This window comes from Carettochelys insculpta, chromosome 2, assembly GCF_033958435.1.
Source record: "Carettochelys insculpta isolate YL-2023 chromosome 2, ASM3395843v1, whole genome shotgun sequence".
In the NCBI taxonomy this organism is placed as follows: domain Eukaryota; kingdom Metazoa; phylum Chordata; order Testudines; family Carettochelyidae; genus Carettochelys; species Carettochelys insculpta.
Window position 1 is genome coordinate 147,721,370 of NC_134138.1, and position 16,047 is coordinate 147,737,416.

General features: G+C 51.5%; 1 protein-coding gene across 1 annotated transcript in view; it reads left to right on the forward strand.

Moving 5' to 3' along the window:
* Positions 1–771: 771 nt before the first annotated feature.
* Positions 772–16,047, forward strand: part of DNAH5 (dynein axonemal heavy chain 5) — a 318,634-nt gene continuing 303,358 nt past the window's right edge. The window contains exon 1 of the mRNA XM_074985958.1: positions 772–903. Within this exon, the coding sequence (XP_074842059.1) occupies positions 772–903 (132 nt within the window). The remainder of the gene's footprint in view (positions 904–16,047) is intronic.

Sequence of the window (16,047 nt, forward strand, 5' to 3'; positions counted from 1 at the left end):
TTTCAAAAGAGCAGTCCTTATGGCACCTGTTTTCTCAATCCCTGGCCTATTCTTTTTAAAGAGCAGGGGCTGCCTGGATGCTCTCTTTTGAAGGAGCAGAGCACTCTTGTGATGTGCTTTTTTGTGTGTGGACGCACTTTCAAAAGTTCTTTCAGAAGAGCTTTTCCGGAAGGGCTCCTTTCGAAAGATCTCTGTAGTGTAGACGTAGCCCAGATGTCTGCGATCTAAGCGGAGAGATTTACTGACATGACAGTACAATGGCGCTCAGGACTCGCCAGCGCTGGGAGCTGTACATGGCTGAGTGTGCAGGTACGAGGAACAAAGGATTCCCTGGCTGAGTGTAGCTGGCCCTGTCCATTTCCTAACCCAGTTCTGGCGAGAGGCGGGGAGGGGCCTGGCTCCCCCTGACCCGGGAAAGACTTTGGCCCCTGCACGCCTGGCCTGGGCCGCTGTCAATGCTGGCGGAAGCTGGGCTGCCTGGGACAGTGCAAAGAGGCAGAAGGAGCCGGGGCAGCCCCTAGGCTCGCAGGGGCGGGTGGGCCCGTCGGGGCTGGGCCACGCGGAAGTTACTCCCCCCGCTGGGAGGCGCAGGGGCCCCGTCGGAGTTGAAGGCCGGAGCCGGGCGCCAAAACAGAGCACCCGGCAGAGGCACCCGCAGGGCCTGGGCCTGCGCGCAGCAGCCGGACAGGAGGCGGCGGCGACGGACCGTCAGCGAGTCTCACGTCCGCCTCGCCATGGCAACAGCGGCAGCAAACAGGAGCGGGCGCGGCGATGGAGAAGGGGGCTGGCGAGCGGCGGAGCGCGGGAGCCGCCCCTCCCCGGGGCAGAGCGCAGCCCCGCGTCACGCCCGGCTACCGGCCCGCCCAGCCCGTGGCGCCGGTGGAGAACATCAAAGAGCTGCAGGTGCGCGGGGTGGGGCTGGGTCTGGAGCTGCGGCTGCCCCCAGGGCCGGGCGCGGCTGGCGGCGGCAGCAGCAGCAGCAGCAGCAGCACCTGTTGCGGGGGCGGCGGCCGCGCAGGAGCCCGGCGCGGGGTGACCTCGGGACCCCGCGTGCCCCAGCCGCGGCCAGCACATATGGTCGCCCTGAGCCCGGGTGTGAGCCGCCGCCCGGTAGGGCGCTCCTGCTCCGGAGCCCTCTGCACCAGCCCGCCTCTGTGGGAGGGCTGAGGGGTCCGGCCTCCGCAGGCGCTTGGGGGACCTTTCCGGAGAGAGGGGAATGCCGCCCCCTGCTTAGCAGAGCCCCGCAGCAGGTGCCTTTCAGGTGGTGGTGCAGATTTGCTCATGCCTAGTGCACGTAGAAACTTTATTCTGCACAGGGACAGGAAAACATCTCCCCATGGGAAGGGCTAGCGCAGGGGTCAGCTACCCCGGTGCACGTGCTGAGAGTGGCACACATGCAAATTTTTCATCAGCAGGCAAGGCAGGAGCTCAGCCCCACGCCTCCTCCCCCATGCAGCTGCGAGCTTGCTCAAGGCCAGGCAGCCCGTGGGGAGAGAACATCTAGTGTCCTGGGGTAGCCGTATTAGCCTGTACAGTGAGGTCTCGCAATACGTGAGGGTTCCATTCCGCGGGCCCTCACGTAACCCGGACTTTGCGTAAGTGGGGGTCTGGCTTTTTCCGTGGCAGAGCACGTTCTCCAGCCGGGGAAGCAGCAGGAAGGTAAGTCCTGGGGTAGGGGGGAGCAGTTGGGGAGGGTTAAGCCTGGCAGTGGGTTGGGGCCATGGGAGGTAGGTGGGGACAGGGGCTAAACCTGGGGTGGGTTAGGGCTGCAGGGGGGTGAGGGGTGGAGTTGAGCCAGAGCTGTTCATGGGGCTGGTGATCTGAAGCCCTGCTTGGGTGGTGAACAGGGTCATGGGAGGTTTGAACTGGAATGTGTGTGTGTGGAGGGTGGGGTGGTTGAGCTGGAGCTGGGCACAGGTGGTGAGCAGAGCTGGGCAGGGCGGAGGCTGAGCTGGGGTTGTGTGGAGTTGGGGGGCAGGGTTGTGGGGGGGGAGCGAGTTAAGCACAATTGGCAATTGTGCATTTCTAGGGTTTACTGTAAGAATCTGCGTTTGCGTACTCTGAGACCTTACTGTATGCACAAAAACAGCAAGAAGTCCTGCAGCACCTTATAGGCTAACAAATTCATTGGAGTATTAGCTTTTGTGGGCAAAGACCCTCTTCATCAGACGCAAGAGACCAGCTAATGCTACCAACCACCACCTAAATAATAAAACTGTGTCTTAGTTTATTTTTTAACAAAGCTGTTGTAAGTAGGCCTGTTAGTGACTTTGAAAAGTATCGCCACCACTTGGACTGTACACAAAGGTCCAAAGGTGAAGTTTTGGCCCTCTGCCTTCGAAAGGTGGTTGATCCCTGGATTAGAGGGAACCTTGCCCCTGGTGCTTGACTGGAGATCCTAGGCTGCCAGGCCTTCCAAAGGCAAAGGAACAGAATACAAATCTGTGACTAAAAGTGGGTGTATGGACTGCAAGAGGCCATTTTTTTGGGGTGAGGGGAGGGAAGAGGAGGGATTAAACCCAAGATGACCTTCCAAGGGTTGTATGTGTCGTCTTTCTGCCTCACAGCTATGCTGTCCCACAGTTGAAGGGAATGACATGTAAAGGAAATGCTGTTGGTCCTTAGTTTGAGGGGAAGGAAAGGGAGCAGCTCTTCTTGAATGTTTCCGAATGCATATAGGTCTTAGCCTCTGCTCAGCTCTCCATCACCAGCTAGCCCTTGCCCTGGATTGTGCCTAGCAAATACATAGGGTGGCCTTAGCCTCCTTTGGCCTGGGTGTTAGGGTGTCCAGAGTGGGAGCCAAGAAGTGTTTGTAAGTGGAAGAAAGAGACTAAGCAGTGCCTGCCCTGTAAGGTGCTCTGAGCCTCTCTTCAGCCCTCCACTGAGCTGCTCAACCCCCTCCCCTGCAGCCTCACTACTCTTTCCTTTAACCTATTCATCTCCTTAAGCTCACCTGCCCATGGCGTCCCTTTCCCCATAATGAGTGCTACTGTTTGCCTAGCCTGGTTGAGGTGCCTGTGCTCTCAGCTGCCACTGCAGCTTTTCATGGCAGGGGCACAGGGTGAGCAGTGATACTGGCACCTCCCTCTAGGCCTGAATAGGGGAGTAAAGATCCTGGCACCCTCCTGCACTGCTCCAGGGAATGACCACTTACTAGGGTCTTAACTCTCCTTTCCCTGAGTTAGGAGCAGTAGGGGCAGCTACAGGAAGAAACCCTCTTGTTTGGCTCGAAGGGGTGGTCCTCAGGGCAATGGAAGCCTTGGAAGGCATGGAGCTGCACGCGGGGAGCTGGGAGTGAAAGTAACCTAAATTTATTACAGGTTCTATTGTAACACAACTCCTCTTTTGTTTCTAGTGTATGTAAATATATGGAATGAAAGTGGTAAATCTGACTTATTAATACATGTGTTTTCACATTAGGCTTAAAAAAAAGTGTTCTTGCAGTGTTGCAAACAAATCCCTGCAATGTACAAGCTCAGGGCGGGGAGTTGGTGTGTGGATGTGTGTGTGGGTGGGGGTGCTCAGGGTTGGGGCAGTTCCAGTCATGGTTGTTGATCCTGTTGGCCACTCTACAGTGAGCCTGGGGCTATTAGATTTTGGGGGCTCCTCTTATACAAGTCTTTTTGTGATTACAACAAAATGATCAAATGTGGAAGGGTTGAGGACTGGGACTTGCCCTAGCTTATAGTAGCATCCTTCAGTCTATGTAGACTATGGATCGCGCCCTTCGTAGTTCCATTTGGGATCATCATTTGCAGCGTCGACTGTGACTGTGAAGGCCCACACGAGAGTGACAGTCCTTGCTGCATCTGTTGCATGTGTAGTGGGTGTCTGGCAGGTCCTTACTGTGCTTCCTGTGGGCTCGCTTCTCCTCTGCTAGCTGTCTGATCCTCATCTCACCCTTCTGAAGGCCCTTGTGTAGTTCCTGCCTCCATCTGCTGCGATCGTCTGCCAGCTCCTCCCAGCTGTCTGGCTCAATGTCTACCTCCCTGAGATCCCTCTTGCAAACATCTTTGTAGTGCAACTGGGGGCGTCCGGGAGGTCTTTTGCCAGAGGCTAGCTCGCCATACAGGATGTCTTTTGGGATCCTTCCATCATTCATCCTGTGGACGTGGCCAAGCCAGCGGAGCTGCTGCTGCCTGAGGAGGGTGTGCATGGTTGGGATTCCAGCTTGCTCAAGGACAGCGGTGTTGAACAATCTGTCCTTCCACGATATTCCAAGGATGCACCTGAGGCAGCACAAGTGGAAGACATTCAGCCTCTTTTCCTGGTGGGTGTGCAGGGTCCAAGACCTGCTGCCGTAAAGGAGGGTGCTGAGGATGCAGGCTCTGTAGACTTGCATTTTGGTGTGGGTGTACAGCTTGATGTTATTCCACACTCCTGCTGAGTCTGGACCATAAGAGATAGCAGACAGAACAAAGTAGGTTACTAAACAAACTAAAACAGAAAACACAGATAAGTGTAATAGCCTGAAGGGACTAGTTACATGTAATATCTCGCCCTCAAATTTGTTCTAATAAGCTTCTAATAAGACTAAGCCCCGTCCTTCTCCCAGTCTTAGATGTTTCCAGCAGCATCTTGAGAGTGGTAGACAGGGAGAACTGACGACTGGGACTCCCTCACACCTCACCCTTAAATAGGATTTGCATAAGGTGGGAATCCATTGTTTCAGTTTGACTCCCTTCCAGTTACTAATGGAAAAGTACGTGGTTTAAGATGGATTCCAATATCACGTGGCATGGTCACATGCTATTGGAAGACCCTTATCTCCATACTTCACAGGTTGACCCACACAGCCACAGGAAGGCTAAGCTTCATTGTCTCTTTCCTAATAGGTCATTATACCCCTGAGGTACCACTGATGGTCCTCACTTAGCATGACTACATTAATACTACAGAACAAAACAGCAGTCTTGTAGCACTTTAAAGACTGACAAAGTGATTTATTAGGGGGATGATAAGCTTTTGTGGGACAGATCCACTTCAGATCTGAAAAAGTGGATCTGTCTCATGAAATCTCTTCATCACCTAATAAATCATTTTGTTTGTGTTTAAAGTGCTACATGACTGCTGTTTTGTTTTGTTAGAGTACAGACTAACACAGCTACCTCTCTGTTACCATTAATCATACAGGTATGTCTTCCATATTTCTAACTTGATCTATAAAGAAGATACATGCAAACAAATGGGAAAATCACATTCAATATATTTTCAATATCATCTTACATGAGGTATTTTGCATAAAGCATATTCCAGTTATGTCATTCACATTCATAAGCATATTTTCATCAAACCTATGGAATGTCCCATCACAATGTGTTTTGACACTTTTGTATTTTTATGTTTGATTCTGTAAGCAAGTGGTTTTTAAGTGAGATGAAACCTGGGGTATACAAGACAAATCAGACAACTGAAAGGAGTACAACAGTCTGGAAAGGTTGAGTACTGCTGTAACCCACTGAACTTCCTCCCTACTTTTAGGATCCTGTGACTGCAGGATTGCTAATGGCCACTTCACTTTGTTGTCTGTTGTTACCTGTGTGTGTGTGCTCTCTGAATGTTGCACTGGCTCTGACCAGATCACCTGTACTGTATAGCAGGCATCAGTTGAACTGCCCAAGAAGACCACAGACTTGATTCAGTAGCAAAGACACTTGATCAGGTTTATTGTCAACGAGGCTTGATTCTAGTATTCCAGAGACCAGGGTGGCAATACTTTTTGGTGGGAGAGAGGGTGGCAATCCAAAATTTTGGTAAGTGGTCAAGGGCCTCACTTTTCTATGGAGGGATTGTTGGAGCTGAGATGGAGGTTGGCGTAGGGGACTGGGGAGCAGGAGATGGTTCTGAGAGGGATTATGGATGAAGGAGTAGGTTGTGACCTGAGGGAAGGTATTAGGGTGCAGGGCCTGGGAGGGGATATGGGTTGAGGAGAGGATCCTGACCTGGGGCAGGGGTGTAGGAGCAGGTGCAGGGTCTGGAAGGGAAATGGGGTGCTGTGCTAGAAGCAGATTCTGTCTGTGAGGTGCTTACCTAAGCAGCTCCTGGCCAGCAGCACTCTTTGGCAGGCTTCTCTGTCTGCTAGAAGCTCCAGCCCACTGGCTGTTACAAGTGGCTCTCTACCCTGGGGTGGGAGAGGTTCATACTGCTCCTGCCCCCAGCAAAATCTCTCTGCTCGTGTTGGCCAGAAACTGAAGCTGAGACATTATGCTGCATTGTCCCGTCTCCCCCAGCAAAATCTCTGTTCCCATTGGCCATCTTCCAGCCAATAGAAGCTGAGACATTTTGCTGGGGGCAGGGTCAGCACCCAAATTTCCCCCCACTCTGCACTGGCCGGGGCTGGCTGTGGGCTAGATTAAAAGGCTTGGCAGCCTTGGGAGTCTGTATCCTCACCAAGTTTGCAGGTGACACTAAGTTGTGGGGAGAGGTAAATATGATGGAGTATAGGGATAAGGTCCAGAGTCACAGGCACCGACTTCTGCTTTTGCTGGGGTGGGGCTATTCTCACCCCCCACCCCAGGTACTGTTCTCCACTCCGCTCTTTCTCCCAACCTCCCCCACCCTGCCTCTCCCCACCCGCACTTTTCCCTTCCTACAAGCCTCTGCCCCCGCACTGCCTGTTTTTGCCCTCTCCTTCAAGCACTCCATGTCCTCATTCCTCACCCTATCTCCTGGAGCTTCTGAACACCAGAAAACAGCTGTCTCATGGTGCTGGGTAGGGCTGTCAAGGGAGGAATAGATCAGCTGGTAGGTAGGAAGCACTGGCGGGGAGGTGAGTGCTGAGGGCTTCCTACTTCTTCTCATCTGTGGAGTACCCCCTAGAATCAGTGTCTGTGTCCAGCATGACCTAGAGAAATTGGAGGGCTGGGCCAAAAGAAGAGATTCAATGGGGACAAGTGTAGAGTCCTGCACTTGAGGCAGAAGAAGCCCAAGCATTGTTACAGGCTGGGGACCAACTGGCTAAGCAGCCGTTCTTCATAAAAGGACCTGGGGATTAAAGAGGATGAGAAGCTGGATATGAGTCAACAGTGTGCCCTTGTAGCCAAGAAAACTAATAGCATATTGGGCTGCATTAGTTGGAGCATTGCCAACAGATGGAGGGAAGTGATTATTCCCCTCTAGTCAGCACGGGTGAGGTCATGTCTATAGTATTGCATTCAGTCCCCTCCCTCCCCCATGCAGAACAGATGTGTACAAATTGGAGAGAGTCCAGCAGAGGGCAACGAAAATGATTAGGGTTATTGGGCACATATCTTATGAGGAGATGCTGAGGGAACTGGACTTGTTTAATCTGCAAAAGAGAAGAGTGAGGGTGGAATTGAAGGGAGGTTCTAAATAGGATGGAGAGAGGCTGTTCTCAGTAGTGTCAGATGACAGAATGAGGTGTGATAGTCTCAAGTTGCACTGGGGGATGTCTAGGTTGGATATTAGGAAAAAAGATTTCAGCAGGAGTGAACGCATTGTCTAGGGAGTTGATGGAATTCAGGTTTGAGAAATCCCTGTCTGGGATTATTTAGTTAGGGTTGATCCTGCGTTTAGCAGGGGGTTAGAGTAGATGACCTCCTAAGGTCCTTTTCAACTCTAATCTTCTCTGATTCTATGATACACATTTTTCTTTTTAATGGGGGCTCAGTCAGCTTGATATTGGTGTAGACCTTTGTGCTGCAGAATTCTGATGGACTGCTGTTGAATTCACTTGAATGCGAATAATTTTACCAGGTGTCCAATATTCAGCATAGGGAAATATGGTCATCCTAATATGTCACCCACTATGTCTCTCTCATGTATTGTATTGACAGCTACTGTTTCCAACGGCTTTACTATATAAATACTCAACACGAAGGGGCAGAAACACAAATGAAGGCAGTGTAAAGAGCAAGTAAAATGTAACTTGGGTAATTATTGAAAGGACCAAGAAGGATTTATATCATACATATAAATATAATTTTGCTTGCTATTTGGATAGGCCAGATATGTATAAGAAGTTAATGACTGTTTGCTATGTCTCCAGCAATGCATTTGGCTCATTTGAAGGGATGCGGTGGTGTCAGCCAACATGTTCACACAAGATCATTTGAGAACATGCAGGTGTTGAAGCAGCTGGAGCTCTTTAAACTGTTTCCAGTTTATTGAAAGAGAAACTTACTGTCCAGTCATCAGTTATGTAGTAGTTATGTATAGAGTTGTGACATGTTTACTTTTTTGCTGTGGAAACGAATTCATAAATGTTCACTTAAGGGATAGAGAAAAATTTCTTACAGGCAAAAATTACTTGTTTGAAACTGAAATAAAATGAGTGTACTGCCTGTGTTGTAGTTATGCACTAGATCAGTGTTTCTGAAACTGTGATACACATACCACCAGTAGTACACAAAAGGATTTCAAGGGGTACATGGCAGAAAATAAATTACTAAAAATCAGGAGCTAAGCACTGAGGCAGCACTGGGAGAAGGGGTATGCCTATAAGGCCAAAGTACTGAAAGGGATATGTGACTCTTTTAAGTTTGGTCAACACTGTGCTAGATATTGAGTGTTACATACATACACCATGTAATGTGACAAGGTTTGTGGGCACAGCTGAGGGAACTAATCCTGGATATATTTGCTTAATCTAACTTCCCATAGTAAAATTTTCACAAGAGCCTTTGTCCAGTTTCACAAGTGATTTAGGCATTTAGAAAATTAGGTCACGTTGATTCAGAAATAGTGAAGTCACTTTGGAAAATGGAACTTGAATCTAGTATAAGCATTTCAAAAGTGCACTGTGAGCGGTTTGCACCTGGGACTGGGTGGCCTAGTGGCTAGGTCCCCTGGCAAGGGCCTGTTGGGTGGGTCTTCAGCCCCACCCGAGAGTCTGTGGGTTGAGTTTGGGGCATGGCCCCGAGAATCTAGTTTCCCTCTTTGGCGGGAGAGGGGTTCCCTGAGGGGGGCTCCCCACTCCCCTCAGTACCTGGGGGAGGGTTCTGGTCTGCGCTCTCCAGCAGCCAACCGGGTGGCAGCTCTGACTTGGGGCCTGCTGCCTCAGAGCCAGCTCCTGCCTCTTGGCCGGTCAGCCCCAAACTGGGCTGGCTTCCTTCCTTTTATATCCCTCCAGGCCTGATATGGGCCACAGGTGAACCAGGGTGGGGCTGATTGGGCTAACAGTCCTCGTTTAACTTCTGCCTTGCCTGACCTCCCTCTCACACTCTTACACATCCCCCCTCCCCAGACCCCCATAGGGGTCTGCCCGTCCCCCAACTGTGTTCCTTATGCCCCGGAAAAAAAGTCCGAATTCTCATGATCCTTCCCTGCACAATGCTGGTTCTGGAGGTAGAGGTACCACCTCATGATTCTGGGGTTTGTCTCTTTCATCGCCTGTAGCCAGTGCAGGGGGTCATGGCCAGTGATGAGGGTAAAGTGTCTGCCCAGGAGGTAGTATCGGAGTGAGTCTATGTCCCATTTGACTACTAGGGCCTCTTTCTCTATTATTGAGTAGGCCTTCTCCCTTGGGAAGAGCTTCTGGCCGATATAAAGAATCGGGTGCTCCTCGCCTCCCACAGCTTGGGAGAGCACAGCTCCCACCCTGACATCCAAGGCACCCATCTGTAGCAGGAATTTCAAGAAGTCGGGGCTGTACAGGACTGGTTCTCGGCAGAGCTGGGCCTTTAGGGCCTGGAAAGCTTCCTCACAAGCTGGGGTCCATGGGACGCGGTTGGGAACCTCTTTCCTGAGGAGGTTGGTAAGAGGGGCCGCGATGGAGGAGAAGCCCGGGATGAAGTGGTGGTAATACCCTGCTAACCCCAGGAACTGGCATACCTGTCTTTTTGAGGATGGAGGGGCATACTACTGGAGGGCTTGGACCTTCCCCGCTAGCAGGCATACCATGCCCTTCCCCAAGGTGTACCCTAAGTAGGTGGTCTTATTCCTTCCAAGGCGGCATTTTGCTGGGTTCACCAGCAGGCCCGCTTCCTGGAGGGACTGCAATACGGCAGACACATGTTATAGGTGGGTTTGCCAATCGCAGTTATAGATCACTATATTGTCCAAATACGCTATGGTGTATTGGCTATGGGGATGTAGAAGGCAATCCATTAGGTGCTGGAACGTAGCCAGGGCACCGTGCAGCCCAAAGGGCATGGTCCGGTGTTGGAAGAGTCCAGAGGGAGTGGAGAAGGCAGTCTTCTCCTTGGACTCAGCCATGAGGGGGATTTGCCAATAGCCCTTTGTTAAGCCGAGCCGAGCATAGTTATGCACTCTGCTTCCCCAAGCCGATTGAATAACTCATCTACCAGGGCATTGGGTAGGCACTGAATTTGGACACGGCCTTCAGCTTCCAGAAGTTGATGCAAAACCGGGTGCTCCGATCTGGTTTGGGGACTAGGACTATTGGGCTTTACCACCTCCCTCAACTTCTGGGGAAGGGGTTGAGGTGTCTCTCGGACCTTAACCGCAGGTTCAGTCTGGATATGGAGGACAGCCAGGTGAGTTTGACTGGGTTTCGCTGAAAAGACTGAGGAAAAGTTGGCAACTAACTTCTGGGCCTGAAGCCTCTGTTCTGGGGTAAGGTTAGGTCCAATCTGTACCTCCCCAGGGTTTGCTGCCTCTGCTGCCTGGGGCCCCAGTTCCAGGTCTGGTGGGTAGGGGGTGATTAGTAGCCCTTCCTGGGCCTTCCAGGGTTTTAAGAGATTTACATGGTAGATCTGTCACCCCAAACGTTCATCCAGCTGGTCGACCTCATAGTTCACTGGGCCCACTCGCTGGACGATCTCGTAAAACCCCTGCCAGTGGGCGAGGAGCTTAGAGTCTATACTCAGTAGTAGCAGTAGCACCTGATCCCCCAGCTGAAACTCATGGAGTCTTGCTTGTTTGTTGTAAATTGCCTCCTGGGCCTGCTGTGCTTGGAGGATGTTCTCTTGAGCAAATGTCCCTAGAGTTTCAAGCCTCTTTCATAGGCTGAGCATGTATTGCACCTCGTTATTGCTTTGGGATACCTCCCACATCTCCCTTACTAGGTTCAGATTCCCCTGCAGCTGCCTCCCATACAGGAGTTCAAAGGGGGAAAACCCTGTGGAGGCCCTGGGACACCTCCCGAACTGCAAACGAGGGCTGGGAGGAGCTGGTCCCAGTGATGCGCATCTGTCAGCAAAACCTTGCTGAGCATAGCCTTCAAAGTCCGATTGAAGCGCTTGACCAGTCCGTCGGTCTCGGGGTGGTAGATGGATGTTTGGAGAGTCTTGATCTTTAGCAGCTGGTGAAGTTGTTTCACCATTTGGGACACAAAGTTTGTCCCTTGATCTGTTAGGATCTCCTGAGGGACCCCGACCCAAGTGAAGATGTTCATGAGCTCAGTTGCCACCCTCTTGGCACTCATGGAGTGTTGCGGCACAGCTTCGGGGTACTGAGCTGCATAATCAACAACAACAAGGATGAATTGGTATCCAGCGACACTCTTCTCCAGGGGGCTGACTATATCGACACCAATCCACTCGACGGGTATACATGTGGGTGGGAGGGGAACTGATGGGGCTTTCTCCATGGACTGAGGTGCTGTGAGCTTGCACTCTGGGCAGGAGGCACAGAAGTCTGCAACCTCTCTGTGGATCCCGGGCCAAAAGGAGTGGACCAGGATCCTGGCCAGTGTCTTGTCTCTTCCCAGGTGTCCTGCCATGGGGATGGCATGGGCAAGCCGCATGACCTGTGTCCGGCATTGCTGGGGAACCAGAAGCTGATGGTGCGCTTCTCCCGTCTGTGGGTCCTTCTCTACGTGGTAGAGATGGTCTCCCTGGATTTCTAAATGGGAGAACTGTCCTGCTGGATAGACTCCAGTGGTCTCCCCATTCACTACTGTCACCTGATTGTATGCTCAGCTCCGCATCTCGTCCGCCCGCTGCTCCCCCACAAAGTTCAAGGGTCGTGTGAGGACTGCAGATTCAGGCAGTGGGGGTGGCTCCCTCGGCAGTTGATGGGGACCTGGGTCCACCTGGGCTGGTGCTGGTCCCTGGGAAGTTCTTTCCCCTGGGTCTGCCACTTCCCCTACTCCAGCCAGGTTTGTGGTCCCTGCCTTTCCCATGCTCAGTGCCTGGGGTTGCTGTTCCCTAGCTGAAGACTTCCCAAGTCCTGATAGTAGTTTGTGAAAATGTCCCCAATCTCTACCCTGTATTACCAGATAGGCAAGGGCTGGGGCGAGGCGGACCATCACTGGTTCTTCGTGCCTTCCCACCCATAGTCACCTGGGTGCAGGGATAGGCCTTTGCATCCCCATGGACACACTGCAGCCTGATGGTGCATTGAGGGGTGCCCTACATCAGGCATGAGCACTTGCCGAATCAGGGTCTGGGCACACCCTGAGTCAATCAGCCCAATTGCCTCTGTTCCATTGACAAACACAGGGACTGTCAGCTTGGCAGGGCCTTGGGGGTGCACCCGTGATTGTGGGGTCTAGAGCTTCCCAAAGGTGCACTTCATGTATCAGCAGTCTCAGGACCAGTGCCCAATGCCTCGGCCTGTGAAACAGGAATCCTGGTCTAGGGTGGCCTTCAGTGTGCCTCCCAGAGGGGCCCTGGGTGGGGATGGATGTGGAACAGGCTGAGGCGTGAGTGGAGTTGCTGGTACCTTGTCCGAGGGGTGGCTGGGTTCCCTACTGAGGAGCTGGTGGGCTGGTCCAAGGCCCCAGGGTTGAAGCCCTGGGTTAGCCCAGTAACGCCGGATCTTTTGGGGCCCAGAGAGAGTGGCAGGTGTTGCAGCCCCTGCCCCCCAGCCTTGTGACTCCTGGCCCCGCTCAGTCACTTGCGCCGGGGTGCCTCTGGCTGACCTGGGGCCTAGAGAGGGAATCATCACTGAGGACTTGGTTACTAGATAATTCTCCATCAACTGGGTGGCTGCAGTCACATCTTCTGGGTGGTTCTTCACCACCCACTCCCTTCCCCCAGAGGGCAGAATCTGGACGAACTGCTCAAGCAGGATCTGCTCAGCCACCTGCACCCCAGATTTTGTTTCAGGCTTGAAACACCTCCAGCAGGCATCCCGCAGCTTCTGGGTAATGAGGCAGGGTTGGGCTCTCGGGGCCCATACTTCCCCCTGCAAGTGCTGGTGGAAAGTCTCTTCTGAGATATCCAGGGCATCCAGGATTGCTGCCTTGACTTGGGCATAGTCCTGAGCAGCTACAGCATACAGTGCCCGATAGGTAGTCTGAGCAACCCCTGTCAAGTAAGGTGCCAAGATGGCCACCCACTGTCCTTGGGTCCACTGGGCTACAGTGCCCACCGGCTCAAATGTCTCCAAGAACACCTCCAGGTCGTCTTCTGGGCCCATCTTTGCAAGTTTGATTGGTGCCGGCACTGGTGCCGGTGGCCAGTTCAGGGTTGTAGCAAGGGAGTCACATGCTGCATCAGCTGTTGCTGGTGGATTGCTAATTCCCCAATTAGCTGCTGCTGAGCCATCTGTTGGAGCAGCTGCTGCTGCTGGCTGGCCTGTTGCTCCACCATCCACTTCAGCAGAGGCTCAATTTTTTCAGTGGTTCACACTTGCTGCCTCTATGGCTGGCGCAGTAGGATGGCCCTTCCACAGGGCTGGGCTACACCCACATTCTCCACCACATATGATCAGTTCGTACCTGGGACCGGGTGGCCTAGTGGCTAGGCCCCCTGGCAAGGGCCTGTTGGGTGGGTCTTTATCCCCACCCAAGAGTCTATGGGTTAAGTTTGAGGTGTGGCCCCGAGAAACTAGTGTCTCCTTTCGCAGGAGAGGGGTTCCCTTGCAGGGGGCTCTCCACTCCTCTAGTGCCTGGGGGAGGGTCCTGGGCTGCACCCTCCAGTGGCCAACTGGGTGGCAGCTCTGACTTGGGGCCTGCTACCTCAGAGCTAGCTCCTGCATCTTGGTTGGTCAGCCCCAAACTAGGCTTGCCCCTTCCCTCCCTTTATACCCCTCCAGGCCTGACACTGGCCACAGGTGAACTGGGGTGGGGCTGATTGGGCCAACGGGCCTTGTTTAACCCCTGCCTTGCCTGACCTCCCTCTCACGTGCTTACGTGCCCCAATTCTGCTCTCAGATTCATGAGTGGGAGCTGCTGTCTTGGGCTTGGACTAGCCATTAAAATAGTTTATTGATAAGTCACAATGGGATAGAGTGATAAAAATAGTGCTAGATGATGATACATGCCTCAGCTCTAGCCAATTTGGGGAGGGGAGTCAGGCCCAACAAACCATTTTACTTACCCAGTTCCATCAGCTGACATTTTAGATTAGCTGAGAGGAGTAAATTTCCATATATTTGCCTTGGCATTCATATTGTATGGCGTCTTACAGCTTACTAAGGAGTTAAGATAAAACTTATATTCTCACAAGTCACCTGTTTGTATGTCAACAGTTTTCAAGAGTCATCTGGACAATTACGCATAGTAGTATGAGTAGCTAGGGTTGTCAGTTCAATCCTTGAGGAGGCTATTTATGGGTCTGGGCCAAATAGATTAAAAAACTCAGGGAGAGTGCTTGGTCCTGCTGAGAGGGCAGGGCACTGGACTTGATGACTTCTTGAGTTCTCTTCCAGTTCTGTGAGATCTGTATGATACAATATGTGTATTAAAACCAGGCCACTTACAGCCCAGGCTGTGATTTCCTTCTTATTAAGGCAAGTCAGACAAGCTACAAAAGTGTCTCTCTATCAGCTCCACTGGCCAGCCAGAAGCCGCACAAACAAACTTGAACACTTCCCTCTCCCCCATTCATGCATCTGATGAAGCGGGTCTTTACCCATGAAAGCTTATGCTCCAAAATATCTGTTAGTCTGTAAGGTGCCACAGGACTTCTTGTTGTTCTCAAAGATACAGACTAACATGGCTACCTCTCTGATACTAAGCAAACCCACAGATTTTCCAGCTGTTCCAAAATGCCCAGGCCAACAGCCCCCTATTCAGGTGAGAGGTTCTTAAAACTTTTATTTCACCGACTCCACACGTTCTTCCAGGCCCCAAAGGGTCCAGCCACGTTCTCAGGTCAATATATACTTGGATCTTACCCAAATCACCACACCGATGCCAAACCTTTAGGTTTTACATCTGAAGGACCATTAACAAAGAAAGAAAGAATGGGGTAAGGGAGAAAAAATAAAGTGCTATACTATATACATGAGTTAGTTATTGATGCAGGCCAGTGATGTAATATACTGATTCTTGAAAGTCTTTGCAAGCATCCTTTTGAGAGATATGCCCCTAGACCAGACAGGTTAAATCATGGGCACCGAAAGAACCAAAATGGACTGTGCCAGGGCCCGTCCTCCCATTATAGTTTTTTCTTTTATGTGGAGGGAAAATTCCTTTATTTTTCCAGAGGTCTTGGCTTCCCACCTAACGAGGTGGGTTAGTGTGGCATGTTGCCATTCATTGCAGCCAAGGGGGAAAGTTTCACCTTCCTGAGATGTGTATTGGCTGTTTGAGAATCTGTTCCTTTGTCTTTGCCCAACATCCTTGCTGGGGGAGGCAATCACACCTCATATTGTGTGTCCTGAGCTCTAAAACATCTCTAATACAGCTGTCGGGCTAATATCCATAACTTCACATACACACATGGCACAGACATACAAGTAACACAAACAGATTAAGGGGTTGCCAGCCTTCACCAGACACCTCACCTGGGCCACCCGGCACAAGGTTTGGTGTTACTATATAAAATGGGGACAGAAATGGCTTCCATATCCAATTTAAAAATCCAGTAACATCACGGATCACTAATGGCAATTTGCAAAATAGTATTAGCACTTGGCATTTTCTAGAAGTAATGATTTTTGTGCATTTTTCTGTCCGCACACAACCTGGTAATGGTGCTTGGCATGTGCAAGTGTGTGGGGGAGTCTGCATGTATCGAAATACCACCTTTTACAACAGAAGGGAAAAGAGCATGTAGAATTTTATTTGCACAGGTTTAGATTTTTATGAAAAGGAGATGGCATTTTCCAAGGGGTTGTGTAAACTTGCTTCTGGTGAGCCAGAACAGAATACTTAATATTTTTCCAAAAAATCACGGGTCCTGTTCTTAGAGAGTAGCAGTTCCCAACCTTTTCCAGATGGGGGCCCATTTT